This window comes from Tachypleus tridentatus, chromosome 8 (genome assembly GCF_004210375.1).
Source record: "Tachypleus tridentatus isolate NWPU-2018 chromosome 8, ASM421037v1, whole genome shotgun sequence".
Classification (NCBI taxonomy): Eukaryota; Metazoa; Arthropoda; class Merostomata; order Xiphosura; family Limulidae; genus Tachypleus; species Tachypleus tridentatus.
Window position 1 is genome coordinate 138,960,329 of NC_134832.1, and position 14,098 is coordinate 138,974,426.

Below are 14,098 nucleotides of genomic sequence, written 5' to 3' on the forward strand. Positions count from 1 at the left end.
ACTCAGGAATTACGCACATGTTTTTTTAAAGATTAGCCCGTTTTAGGATTATCCTGTATATAAAACAAACACTCTCTACGCTAATGGTAGAGAACAGAATAAAGTTTTATAATACTAAAGAACTACTTACACAATTTTAAGATTATCCTGCGTACAAAACAAACGCACTCCATGCTAATGGTAAAGAACATAATATTGTGAAAAAGATATAATAGTAAATAATAGCAAAGTTACGATAACGTGTTTTATCGGAAGATAAACACGTTTTAACCTGCTTTTATAATCGTTTTCTTTTAACTGTTTTTCACGGTTTCCGATTCCAACTGGAGTGATTTACGACGTTACAAACAGAAAAATAGTCTTAAAATAGCCAAGTTTATTTAAATTTATTCGTAAACCTTGGAGTATAATTAATGTGATTCAATGTTATCACGTTACCACGTGTTTCATGAATTAGAACATAAATATAAAACTAAATATTCAGGAGAATATTTGTTCATTGTTTGTTTTGAATTTCGCGCAAAGCTACTCGAGGGCTATCTGCGCTAGCCGTCCCTAATTTAGCAGTGTAAGACTAGAGAGAGGGCAGGTATTCATCACCACCCACCGCAAACTCTTGGGCTACTCTTTTACCAACGAATAGTGGGATTGACCGTTGCATTATAACGCCCCCACGGCTGAAAGGGCGAGCATGTTTGGTGCGACGGGGATTCGAACCCGCGACCCTCAGATTACGAGTCGAACGCCTTAACACACTTGTCCATGCCGGGCCTATTTGTTCATATCAGAATGTTCTTACCAGCTATAATTGTATAAAAAAAACATTGTTTGAGGCGCATTGTGAACAGCCTGCGTGTTTTCTTATAGCAAAGCCACATCAGGTTATCTGCTGAGTTCACCGAGGGGAATCGAACTCCTGATTTTAGCGTCATAAATCCGTAGACTTACCGCTGTACCAGCGGGGAACATTATAACCAGTTTTATGTGATTTTCAGAAATCTAACATATTTTAATATTTTAGAATTACTGAAGTAAAATATTCGATGAAACATAATTTAGCAACTCGTAATTTCTGTGCTGTTCGCTTGAGTGGACTTGCTTTAAGTGCATATAACAAGAGTTGAACAATTTAAACAAATTAACACTCTGCGCAGCTTTAGCTGCTCACTAACATCGTATAAAGTGACAGTTAGCAACCTTAAGTTATATCTAATATGTATCTGTATATTTACATATTTGCGTGTCCCAGTTTCTGTTAGTTTACTATTAAATTGTCCAGAACAAAATGTCGTTTTTGAAATGCGAAGTTTGGAAAAGTATAAACTAGTGTTGTAAAATATGCTTTCATCAAAGTAAGCTCCATTTGCTTCAACACTTGCCAACATGTAACGATGCTGTTTATGCCCTTGTTGTAGAAATCAGAGTTTCTATAGTCAATAAACTCCCTGAAAGCTTATTCTGCAGCTACCTGGTTTTGAAAGCTTTTATTGTTCAAAAAGTTGTCAAAGTGCTTGAAAAATGAAAATCTGTGGGGAAAAGGTCTAAGGAATAAGATGGATGAGGCAGAACCTCGATTCCCAATTCGTTCAATTTTTGGAGCGTCAACTTTGACAAGTCTCATAAAGCTGAATTTTTTTATCTTTAGTCAGCTCATGCAAGACTCTCTTATCCAACATTTTCATCTTTCCAGTTGTACTCAGGTGGTTGGCAATGGTTGATTTGCTTGTACCTAGCTTTTCTGCAAGGTCACATAGTTGTGCGAGGATCTGTTTCAACTGCTTCCCTTAATATATTTTCATCTAAGAATGGCTTCCTTCCATGAACTTCGTGGTCTTCAAGACTTTCATCTCCATGTCAAAATCTTTGGAACCAACGCTGAACTGTACGTTCAGTAACAGATCCATGGCCAAATGCCTGGTTGAAATTCAGACGAAATCCTTCTTGTCCATGGTGTTTTGTGTGTTGCCAAACGTACTCGGAGTAGAGCTGGAACAGCAGACAACTAAGACACCTTTTCAGCGACAAACGTTGAATTAAATCAACCAACCAACGATAAGTTACTCAGTATTCAGCTTCTAAGTGTCATCGTGAGAATTCCGACATTTATTTCTGGACAACTTGATATTAAATATATTGATGTTGATAACACTTACAGTTTTCAGGATAAATAAACAAAGCCTGTCCTTTTTATGTCAGACACCATTACTTAACGTTATCTGGTAGAAGTTATACGTGAGAAGAACACTTCAGGAACATATGGAATGTATAAACCTTATTATATCCCTAAAGAACAAACTTTAGTTAGTACCCAACACAAAAAAGTTATATAAGTCACAAGCATACAAATGTTACATAAGTTCCCAACGTTCAAACCTTACTTAAGTCCCCAATATAAAAACCTTACATAAGTCCCCAACATACAAATCTTACTTCTGTCCTCAATATACAAACTTTACATAAGTCCACAACGTAAAAAACTCACTTAAGTCCCCAACATACGAACTCCACAGCACTAAAATAGAAGTACCATAAGAGTTTCAAAACTTCCATTGGATCCCCCCTTATAACTGAATTAATGAAGTGTCAACACTTGATACTGTTATTAAACCGAAAAGACCAGTTCTTGTTCTTTGAACAACAGGTGTCTTAAATCAAACGTGATATAACGTACAATGTCAATACACCGATTTATTATGCAATAACCAATATGACACCAGGGGAGGGGTGACTAAATAACTGGATATTAATAGAAATGAATATATTTTGAAACTGATTTAAACATTTCCTTGTATAATTAACTCTAAAATTACAGACTTCTTTTTTATACAGTTTACTGTTTATGTTTTTGCCTATTACTACGTCAATGCAGATAAGTGACCAAAAACGAGTGGATGAAATAACTCATTTTATACGTAAAATATATTGAAGTAACTGAAATAATAATGGTATTTTGTTTAAGTTTTGCGTCACTAGGAGCTATGTAATCAACTAAATAAACAACTAGAAAGCGATTTGTGGCATAGATAATTTAGTGAGTGAATTAGTTTGTTTGTTGACTTTCCTCGGTGGACTCAGCAGATAGCTCGATGTGGCTTTCCTATAAGAAAATACACACACACACACTAGTTTGTTGTCAAGAGCAAAGCTGCTTAGTTAATTATCTATGCTCTTGTCGCAGCAGGTATCGAAACTCGAATTTTAACATTATAAGTCATTGAAATTTCCACTAAGCCATCTGGAAGGGGTGGCGTATAGTTCGAAATATTGTGCTTGAAAGTTAAATTGTAATACGGAGATCAGCAGCAATTGTAGAATTATTCTGTTTATTCTTTTATTTGTTTAAATTGACATCAAAACAGCGACGGTGCACTTAGCAACAAAAACAGGAAAATAATGATGTTAGGTTGCAGCCTGTAGAACTACTTCGAAATCAGTTTCCATTCAGTAATAACCCATGTCCCATCACTGTAACTTGATGACTTATGATATACGTTTTTTATATGTATTATAACAAACTGAAAGGGTAACACACAGAAATACTCTCGAACACAAACTGAATCCTTAAATACAACACAGACAAACAAAACATTTACAAGGTTAATTTCCATTGTTGTCTATGTATTTTGCTCACACACTAAATAGTGGATGATACAAAGCCCAGGTTTGGGATATTGTTAGATAACCAAACAAGCATCTTTTTGATGCAAAAGGCACAGATACACTTCTTATATTTTAATACGTGTTTAACGCGTAGCAAATTCAATTTTTTCTCACATTTATCATAGTGAATGTAAATCCAAGCATCTTATCCTCTATATTCGAGTAGATGATGCGTTTCTTTGATAACAGCTACATACTAAAAGTATATTGATTAAAGCAGGTTTCGGTTTAATATACTGCGCTAAATTAAGAAGCGAAACAAAAAACACAAACAGTTTTTAATGAGAATTGTTTATTTTTTTATGGAAACGTTTTAATGAAGTAAGGAAAATAACTTATTTAGTACAGGTTATAAATTCCTTTCGCATCGAATTTCACATTAGAGATACTTGTTCATACACAAGAACATTGCCTTTCATCGCAATTAGGGTTACCTCATGATAGATAAGACATGGATTAAAGGCACGTTAAATTTTGTGGTTTGATAAATATACACATCAGTATTGTTTGAATTTTTTTTAAAGAAAGGGAACTTTATAAAAAAAAGCCATGATTACAAGTTTTTACGAAAAAAATCATCCCTTAAAAATCCTGGAATTGAAAAACATGTTATTTTCAAGCACTTTGTTGTCATTATTACATAGAGCGCTACCTACCGGACACAAATTGGTAAATAGCTTGAAATCCTTTAGAACTCGTAGAACCCTTGTTTGTATGGAATTCTAGAACCATTGAAGGGCCATTGGACATGAGCTGATGTGGAAAGGTTTTTCCGCAAAAGGTTTTAATCTTTTCCATTTGACCTTTGACCTTGATGAACACCTGGAGTACATCAACACCTTCACAGCTAACAATGAAAACATAAACAGCCAAGAATATAATTAATCTGAAATATTTTAGTGTCTTGTTAAAGAGTCTGAATTGTACTTTCTAAAATATTATACAATTTTTACTGCAATTATTTTTTGGCCACTAAATAGCTAACAAATAACTGGAAGAAAACTGATTAATTTTGTTTGCTATTTTCCTTGGTTAGTTCGTTTTTAGTTAACACTACTTTTAGAAATAGTAATAATGCAAAGCGAACAATAAACAAAATAATTATACTTTTCATAAGGTGCGAGTATTAGGCTCATCGTATTTATATACATTATAAATTTTATCTAGGTTGCTAAGAATTTTAAAAACAAATATTTGTATGAAAATAGTATTCCAACTACACCATATTGGTCATATATAAGCGACTAGATAAGTAATGTAATGATTAAAAATATAATAGGCTTAATACTAATCTCGGCCCGGGATGGCCAAATGTGTTAAGGCGTTCGACTCGTAATCCGAAGGCTGCAAGTTCGATTCCTGGTTGCACCAAAACAGACTCGTCCTTTCAGCTCTGGAGGCGTTATAATGTTACAATCAATCCCACTATTCGTTGGTAAAAGAGTAGTCCAAGAGTTGGCGGTAGGTGGTGATGACTAGCTGCCTTCCCTCTAGCCTTACACAGCTAAATTAGGGATGGCTAGCGCAGATAGCCCTCGAGTAGCTTTGCACAAAATACAAAAACAAACAGACAAGCAATACTACAGACAAACGTAACAGGCTCAGCATGGCCAAGTAATTAGGGCACTCGACTCGCAATCTGAGGATCTCTGGTTTGAATCTCCGTCTCAACAAACTTGTTCGAGGGGACGTTATAATGTGACGGTCACTCAAACTATCAAGTAATAAAAGAGTAGCTGAAGAATTGGCGGTGGGTGATGATGACTTGCTACTTTCCCTCTTGTTCTTTACTGATAAATTAGGGACACTTAACGCAAGAAGCCCTCATGTAGTTTTGCGCGTATTTCTAAACAAAAAAATAAGTGTTATTACTTATAATGAAGCTTCGCCATTTTGTAAAAGATGTGTATTTACGCCATAAAATACATAATATAAAAACACGCTCTAAAGTATTTACAATTTCTGTTTAATATTAAATTGAAAGAATAAACAGTTTTATTTTTATTACTACAGTCAGTGACGAGAAAAACTCATAATCTTATATGGACCTTAAATATATGACCAAGAATAGGGCGTCTCCAATCGTCAAATAATTTATTTGCTATTTCTCAACATGTGATACTAATACTTGACGAATCGTGTACCGTTTTTACCATTGTGTATGTGAGCAGTGTAATTCAAAAACCTTCTATTTGATTTTGATGAAATTTAGTACAAAGATTGAGTGTCCCCCAAGAAGCAGTTGGTGAATGTTGGCTAAAAGTTAATGTTACGATGAAGGACGACGACATGACTTGTAAAGTTTTCATTAGATTTTTACCAAATTTAATCTTTAACTTATGTTAAGTGTAAGACTAGAGGAAAGGCAGCTAGTCATCACCACCCACCGCCAACTCTTGGGCTACTCTTTTACCAACGAATAGTGGGATTGACTGTCACATTATAACGCCCCCAGTGGCTGAAAGGGCGAGCATGTTTGGTGCGACCGGGATTCGAACCCGTGGCTCTCAGATTACGAGTCGCACGCTTTAACACGCTTGGCCATGCCGGGCCCTAATTTCTTTATTTTGATTGTTTCAAAATTTCGCGTACGAAACATAATCACATCGTTTATGCACTGGGTTATATTAAATCTTCAAACTACAGTTCTATTTTTGTTTTTCAAGAACTATCTTCTGTTCCTAGTTTTTAACTGGTAGACAGAAGGGAAGGAAGCTAGTCAACACCACCCGCCGCCAACTCTTGGGATACTCTTGTCTAAGCAAATTATAGGACTTGACTGTTACTATTATAGCTCACTCATAGCCCAAATACAGAGCGTGTTTTTTGCTAAAACGGGGTGCGAACTATGAATTCACGGAATAGAATTTTTTTTTTAGCCTATGAAAAAGAATGCCATCCTAAGTATTGTGTAAATTGTTATTGTTGATATTAGAATGGTAAGCACACAAACCCAAAGTTTGCCCACCAGGAGCCATTTTTAATTGTATCTTTTTAGCACAGGCCAAGCACTCTTCCATCTATTTATGAAACCCTTCACATCAGGTGTACCTATGCGTTGTTCAGGTAGCATAGCGCAGTAAGATATTTCGAGCCATAAACCACAGGCAAACAGTCAAAATGTGGTTGTAAATTATTCAAACATTGTATAGATTTGTGAGGCTTATAGGCGCAGTTCTACAAATGCTGTTAGCGCTATCAGATAGAACACGTGTATGGGAACAGTAACATAAACATATATTTTCAATAGAGAAGAAATAATTATGAAAAAGTCCTGAAGACATACTAGATATAGATATATGTCCATTTTGCAAAAATCTTTAAATCAGGACACACGTAATAATATAATAGTCAAAGAGATTATATCTAATATCTGTATGTCCGTTTCTCTTTGTAAATTTATAAGGTCACAGCACAACACAGATAGGGTAAACAAGAGTTTGTTGTTGAAGTAGCTCAAGTATTGACCTTACTTTCTTCTGGTTGAAGTTTTACTAGTGTAGACTTCACACAACCAAACATACATGATATATCAGTTCTAACAATGAGTACTTCAAACAATCAATGATACAGGATATGTTGGTTCCAACAATGAAAACTTCAAACAATCAATGATACAGGATATATTGGTTCTAATAATGAGTACTTCAAACAATCAATGATACAGGATATGTTGGTTCCAACAATGAAAACTTCAAACAATCAATGATACAGGATATATTGGTTCTATTTATGAAACCTTCACATCAGGTGTACCTATGCGTTGTTCAGGTAGCATAGCGCAGTAAGATATTTCGAGCCATAAACCACAGGCAAAACGTGGTTGTAAAATATTCAAACATTGCATAGATTTGTGAGGCTTATAGGCGCAGTTCTACAAATGCTGTTAGCGCTATCAGATAGAATACATGTATGGGAACAGTAACATAAACATATATTTTCCAATAATGGACAAGAAATAATTATGAAAAGTCCTGAAGACATACTAGATATAGATATATGTCCATTTTGCAAAAAACTTTAAATCAGGACACACGTAATAATATAATAGTCAAAGAGATTATATCTAATATCTGTATGTCCGTTTCTCTTTGTAAATTTAAAAGGTCACAGCACAACACAGATAGGGTAAACAAGAGTTTGTTGTTGAAGTAGCTCTGGTATTGACCTTACTTTCTTCTGGTTGAAGTTTTACTAGTGTAGACTTCACACAACCAAACATACATGCTATATTAGTTCTAACAATGAGTACTTCAAACAATCAATGATACAGGATATGTTGGTTCCAATAATGAAAACTTCAAACAATCAATGATACAGGATATATTGGTTCTAATAATGAGAACTTCAAACAATCAATGATACAGGATATGTTGGTTCCAACAATGAGAACTTCAAACAATCAATGATACAAGATATGTTGGTTCCAATAATGAGAACTTCAAACAATCAATGATACAGGATATGTTGGTTCCAATAATGAGAACTTCAAACAATCAATGATACAGGATATGTTGGTTCCAATAATGAGAACTTCAAACAATCAATGATACAGGATATGTTGGTTCCAATAATGAGAACTTCAAACAATCAATGATACAGGATATATTGGTTCTGATAATGAGAACTTCAAACAATCAATGATACAGGATATATTGGTTCTAATAATGAGAACTTCAAACAATCAATGATACAGGATATATTGGTTCCAATAATGAGAACTTCAAACAATCAATGATACAGGATATGTTGGTTCCAATAATGAGAACTTCAAACAATCAATGATACAGGATATGTAGGTTCCAATAATGAAAACTTCAAACAATCAATGATACAGGATATATTGGTTCCAATAATGACAACTTCAAACAATCAATGATACAGGATATATTGGTTCTGATAATGAGAACTTCAAACAATCAATGATACAGGATATATTGGTTCTAATAATGAGAACTTCAAACAATCAATGATACAGGATATATTGGTTCTAATAATGAGAACTTCAAACAATCAATGATACAGGATATGTTGGTTCCAATAATGAGAACTTCAAACAATCAATGATACAGGATATATTGGTTCCAATAATGACAACTTCAAACAATCAATGATACAGGATATGTTGGTTCCAATAATGAGAACTTCAAACAATCAATGATACAGGATATGTTGGTTCTAATAATGAGAACTTCAAACAATCAGTCATTCAGGATATATTAGTTCTAATAATAAGTGCTTCACACAAGTAATGATACAGGATATGTTGGTTCCAATAATGAGAACTTCAAACAATCAATGATACAGGATATGTTGGTTCCAATAATGAGAACTTCAAACAATCAATGATACAGGATATGTTGGTTCCAATAATGAGAACTTCAAACAATCAATGATACAGGATATGTTGGTTCCAATAATGAGAACTTCAAACAATCAATGATACAGAATATGTTGGTTCTAATAATGAGAACTTCAAACAATCAATGATACAGGATATGTTGGTTCTAATAATGAGAACTTCAAACAATCAGTCATTCAGGATATATTAGTTCTAATAATAAGTGCTTCACACAAGTAATGATACAGGATATGTTGGTTCCAATAATGAGAACTTCAAACAATCAATGATACAGGATATGTTGGTTCCAATAATGAGAACTTCAAACAATCAATGATACAGGATACGTTGGTTCCAATAATGAGAACTTCAAACAATCAATGATACAGGATATGTTGGTTCCAATAATGAGAACTTCAAACAATCAATGATACAGGATATGTTGGTTCCAATAATGAGAACTTCAAACAATCAATGATACAGAATATGTTGGTTCCAATAATGAGAACTTCAAACAATCAATGATACAGGATATGTTGGTTCTAATAATGAGAACTTCAAACAATCAGTCATTCAGGATATATTAGTTCTAATAATAAGTGCTTCACACAATTAATGATACAGGATATGTTGGTTCCAATAATGAGAACTTCAAACAATCAATGATACAGGATATGTTGGTTCTAATAATGATAACTTCAAACAATCAATGATACAGGATATATTGGTTCCAATAATGAGAACTTCAAACAATCAATGATACAGGATATGTTGGTTCTAATAATGAAAACTTCAAACAATCAATGATACAGGATATATTGTTTCTAATAATGAGAACTTCACACAATCAATCATACAGGACATATTAGTTTTACTATTGCGAATTTCACGCAACCAAATATATAGGATACATTAGTTTTAGAAGTGAGGGCTCACACAACTAATCATACACGATATATGAGCTTCACTAATGAGGACTCTTTGATACACAGAACACAATAATATTTTCCACAGCTTTGTTTTGTGTCGCTTCACAGGCGAGTAAGATCTAGAAATAATTTTATAAGTAAACAAAAACAAATATCAACTATCCAAAACTGCGTTAACATTGATACACCCAGACACCTACTTATATTTAGGAGCCATTCCTGAACAATTTAAAATCAAATTAGGACATCTCGATAATGTTAATTTCATACCTAATTTATTACGTTTGGTATGTAACCAGAGTTTTTACGAATAAGGCTGATTCTTACTATATACATTTATTTCATGAGGTGTCACTAAACAGCTGTGAGATAATACTATAGCTCTGTGCTAACCGGTGTTAAGAACTGCGCGTGCTTATACTTACTCCCTGTTAACTCTGCTAGGTATTGTTTCATGAAGATCGAAGTCCGTGAATATTATCTGGACTCTTTCCTTGCCTCTAGCTGCAAAGTGGTAAACACAGTGGATGTCAGCTGGGTAGAAGTTAGGATAGTTAGGGCTCGCAAATGTTCCGTTTTTAGAAAGAGTACTAGTTACCCACATATCACAGGACAAACCTGCAAGAAATGTTAGTGTGTTTAATACTGGTTAAAAATCTAATAAAAACGTGTTTTGTAGAATCAAGTGAAAGACGAGTCCTAATAAGAAATTAAACAAAGAAAAGGTTTAAACTAAGCATTTAAACAGATGTTTATAAATTACTGTCAACAATAAGAAATTAAACAAAGAAAAGGTTTAAACTAAACATTTAAACAGATGTTTATAAATTACTGTCAACAATAAGAAATTAAACAAAGAAAAGGTTTAAACTAAACATTTAAACAGGTGTTTATAAATTACTGTCAACAATAAGAAATTAAACAAAGAAAAGGTTTAAACTAAACATTTAAACAGATGTTTATAAATTACTGTCAACAACATTTTCCAACTAATAATAGCATTATTTTTTTATGAACAACTGATGTAATAAAAACTAACTTATGTTAAAATTCATAGAATTATTATTGCGAGTTTTTTGAGAATTTAGTAAAGTTTGATAAAAAGCGAGCGTAAAAAACTTGAAAAACAACAACAAACAAAATATTATATGTTTACAGCTTTAACTGCGCGTAAAAACAATACAAATACTGCATAGTTTTCTTTGTTTTTTATTTCCTCATCGCTAACACTAAGAAAAAATAGTCCACAAACTTTGTTCATATCTTTATAATACAAAAGTAACATGTGCTTGTGTTTCCTCATATGAAAGTCATATCGGGCCATCTGCTGTGTCCACCGAGGAGAATCGAACTCCTAATTTTTAGCGTTGTAAGTTTGAAGACTTACGGCTGTCCCACCCTAGAGTAACAGTAACATAAATGTATTGAGTTTTGGTTTAGTTCGCTGCCGCAAGGTGACCTTACATCTTCCTCCCGCTGTCCTTCAAGTAAGCCCGTCATGATTTTGATGTTGCACATTGGCTCCGATTTTTATTTGAGATTAATTCTCCTGGAAACTCAGTAGATAGTATTATGGTAAGTTCGTAGAATAAGATTCATTTAGACGTACGATAAAATCCACGTGCAGATTGTTCGTATCCATCGGTTAATGAAAAATGAAACGTTTAAAGAAACATCAAACATGGTAAGGATCTAACTTAGAATAATCTGTCATTTACATAAACGAATGGACGGATAAGAAAAAGGTTAGTTATCTGTTTAAAAAACGGTGTAGACGTTACGCATAAGGCAGAGAATGCAATTTCGAATAGCATGTATGTTTTGTACAATATATACACACGTGGACAATTCAGAATTTTATGAAATTCCATAAAAAGCAAAGCTGTATCTATATTATTTTGTGTTAAAATAAAATGTTAAAAACTAAATATTAATAAGGTATTTGCTAGCCTGGAACCGTTAGAGTTCTTCAGAATATACGAATAAATTTGGTGAAAATGTAACAGTTACACGGTGCTCTGTTAAAAGTACTCGTGAGATGACAGTCTTGTACATTAAAAAGGTTTCCGATATAAAGTGGAAACAGACAGTATTGATTAAGACTCTCTACGATCTCCCAGAACAAGTCAGGCCTGCATTCTCTTTACCAATAAGTGTGACTAATGTAAACTGGAACTACTGAGTTTCAAGGTTTTCAAATAATAATCTCGACATATCCACTATGAAACAGTAATGATAAATTAGAGGTTAGCACCAACGGACGAATTACTAACATAAGAAACTATAATGATGTCTTAGTCGTACATGTATGTATATTTATGTACGATACGTAATTATCTGAATTAAGCTTGTAAAACACATTATAAGATGTTAACGACAGACCCGTTGTATATTACGCTAGTTGTTTACTCTGTGTATTTATTTGTATCATAATTTTGGAGCTATCAGAACCAAATTTGGTAAGTGCATCCAGGATGGCCTGGGGATTGTCCTCATCTAAAGACATTGCCTCCTGGGTAGGGGGTTTAAAAATTGCCCGAAACGTTACACAGGCAATATTGAGTTGAAGGACGAGCCACTGATCTCGAATCTGTCATCGGAATTTATGTTTTTCTGCCCCATCCGTTCATACACTTCCTTCTCCCCCCCACTCAAAATTAAGCAGGAAGTTCTAACGGGTTTTATTTTAGATATAAAAGTAGTTGGTGTTAAAGAAGGAATATTATAGGTGCGCTGAAACTTTTGTAAATCGTGAGAGGGAGGGGCATAATTTTGAATGCACCAATGCTCATAGGAAAATATTACGTTCACGGCAAATTCAGTAAAACCGGTAAATTTATAGATATATAAACTCTTCGATGAAACCCTTAAATGCGCAATTTTTTTCCACGAATTTCTATACATTTTCCACAGAGTTTCTAGGTACAAGTAAATAAAAGCAATACGCATATTAATCAACCTTTGTACAGTGTGATAACTCAAAACCATTTTTGGTATAAGTCTTCCCTGGTCTAATTTTGCTATTTCGTGCGACAAGCATGCTTCACGCTGTGCATGAAGTTAATACATCCAGAACACAATGTAAACATTTTCTTCATGTAAATGAAACCCACGGTAATAACTTTGTCTTAAACACTTTCCGACACATCAGACTGAAAACCAATAATAATATGGTTAATATAAGGTTATCATAAGGCACGTCAGACTAACAACAGACTAATACCAGGATATAACTAGGCAAGGCGCATCAGATAAACAATAAACTAATATCTTGTTAATATAAGAATATCATAAGGCACACCAAATTAACAAGTAAGTAATATCAGATTAATACCATGATATAATTAACACTACGATATAATTAGACAAGGCACACCAAACTAACAGTAAATTAATATCAGATTATTATCGCTTCATATTATCACTTTGAGCGAAAAGATTAAAATCAGACTAACAAGAAGGTAATATTAAATTAATAACGCATATAGATTGTCGCCCGGCATGGTCAAGCGTGTTAAGGCGTTCGACTCGTAATCCGAGGGTCACGGGTTCGCATCCCGGTCGCACCAAACATGCTCGCCCTCCCAGCGGTTATAAAGTGACGGTCAATGCCACTATTCGTTAGTAAAAGAGTAGCCCAAGAGTTGGCGGTGGGTAGTGATGACTATCTACCTTCCCTCTAATCTTACACTGCTAAATGAGGGACGGCTAGCGCAGGTAGCCCTCGTGTAGCTTTGCGAGAAATTCAAAAAACAAGTTAACAAAAATAACAACACATTAATAATATATGTAACACTAGCAAATACCCAATGTTAGCCTTACATATTCTATTACAAACATTGGTTTGTATTATTAGGGTTACGCTAAGCAGACGATACGCTGTCACCTAAGTAACCCAGACTAATAGCACTCTAACATTACACTAACATATGACTAAAAGTAAGCTAACGAAAGACTATTAATGAAAATGCCTTACATTACGTTAACAAAAGATTATTGTCAAAGTAATAAAAAATTAGCTTTAAATTATTAAGATATTACCAATAAAGTAATAACAGACAAATAAAAAAAAACATGGGATTATTATCAAACAAACGACTAATTACCATCAATGCAATAACAGAAGAGCGTCATTATAACCTGGACTACCTATGGACAAAAACAGAAT

General features: G+C 33.9%; 1 protein-coding gene across 3 annotated transcripts in view; it reads right to left on the reverse strand.

Moving 5' to 3' along the window:
* LOC143223608 (suppressor of lurcher protein 1-like) overlaps positions 1-14,098 on the reverse strand; it is a 300,734-nt gene that overhangs the window by 25,824 nt on the left and 260,812 nt on the right. For all 3 annotated transcript variants that reach the window (XM_076451775.1, XM_076451774.1, XM_076451776.1), the window contains 2 exons: positions 10,356-10,548; positions 4,317-4,507 (listed from right to left, as the gene is read on the reverse strand). In XM_076451775.1, the coding sequence (XP_076307890.1) occupies positions 4,317-4,507; positions 10,356-10,548 (384 nt within the window). The remainder of the gene's footprint in view (positions 1-4,316; positions 4,508-10,355; positions 10,549-14,098) is intronic.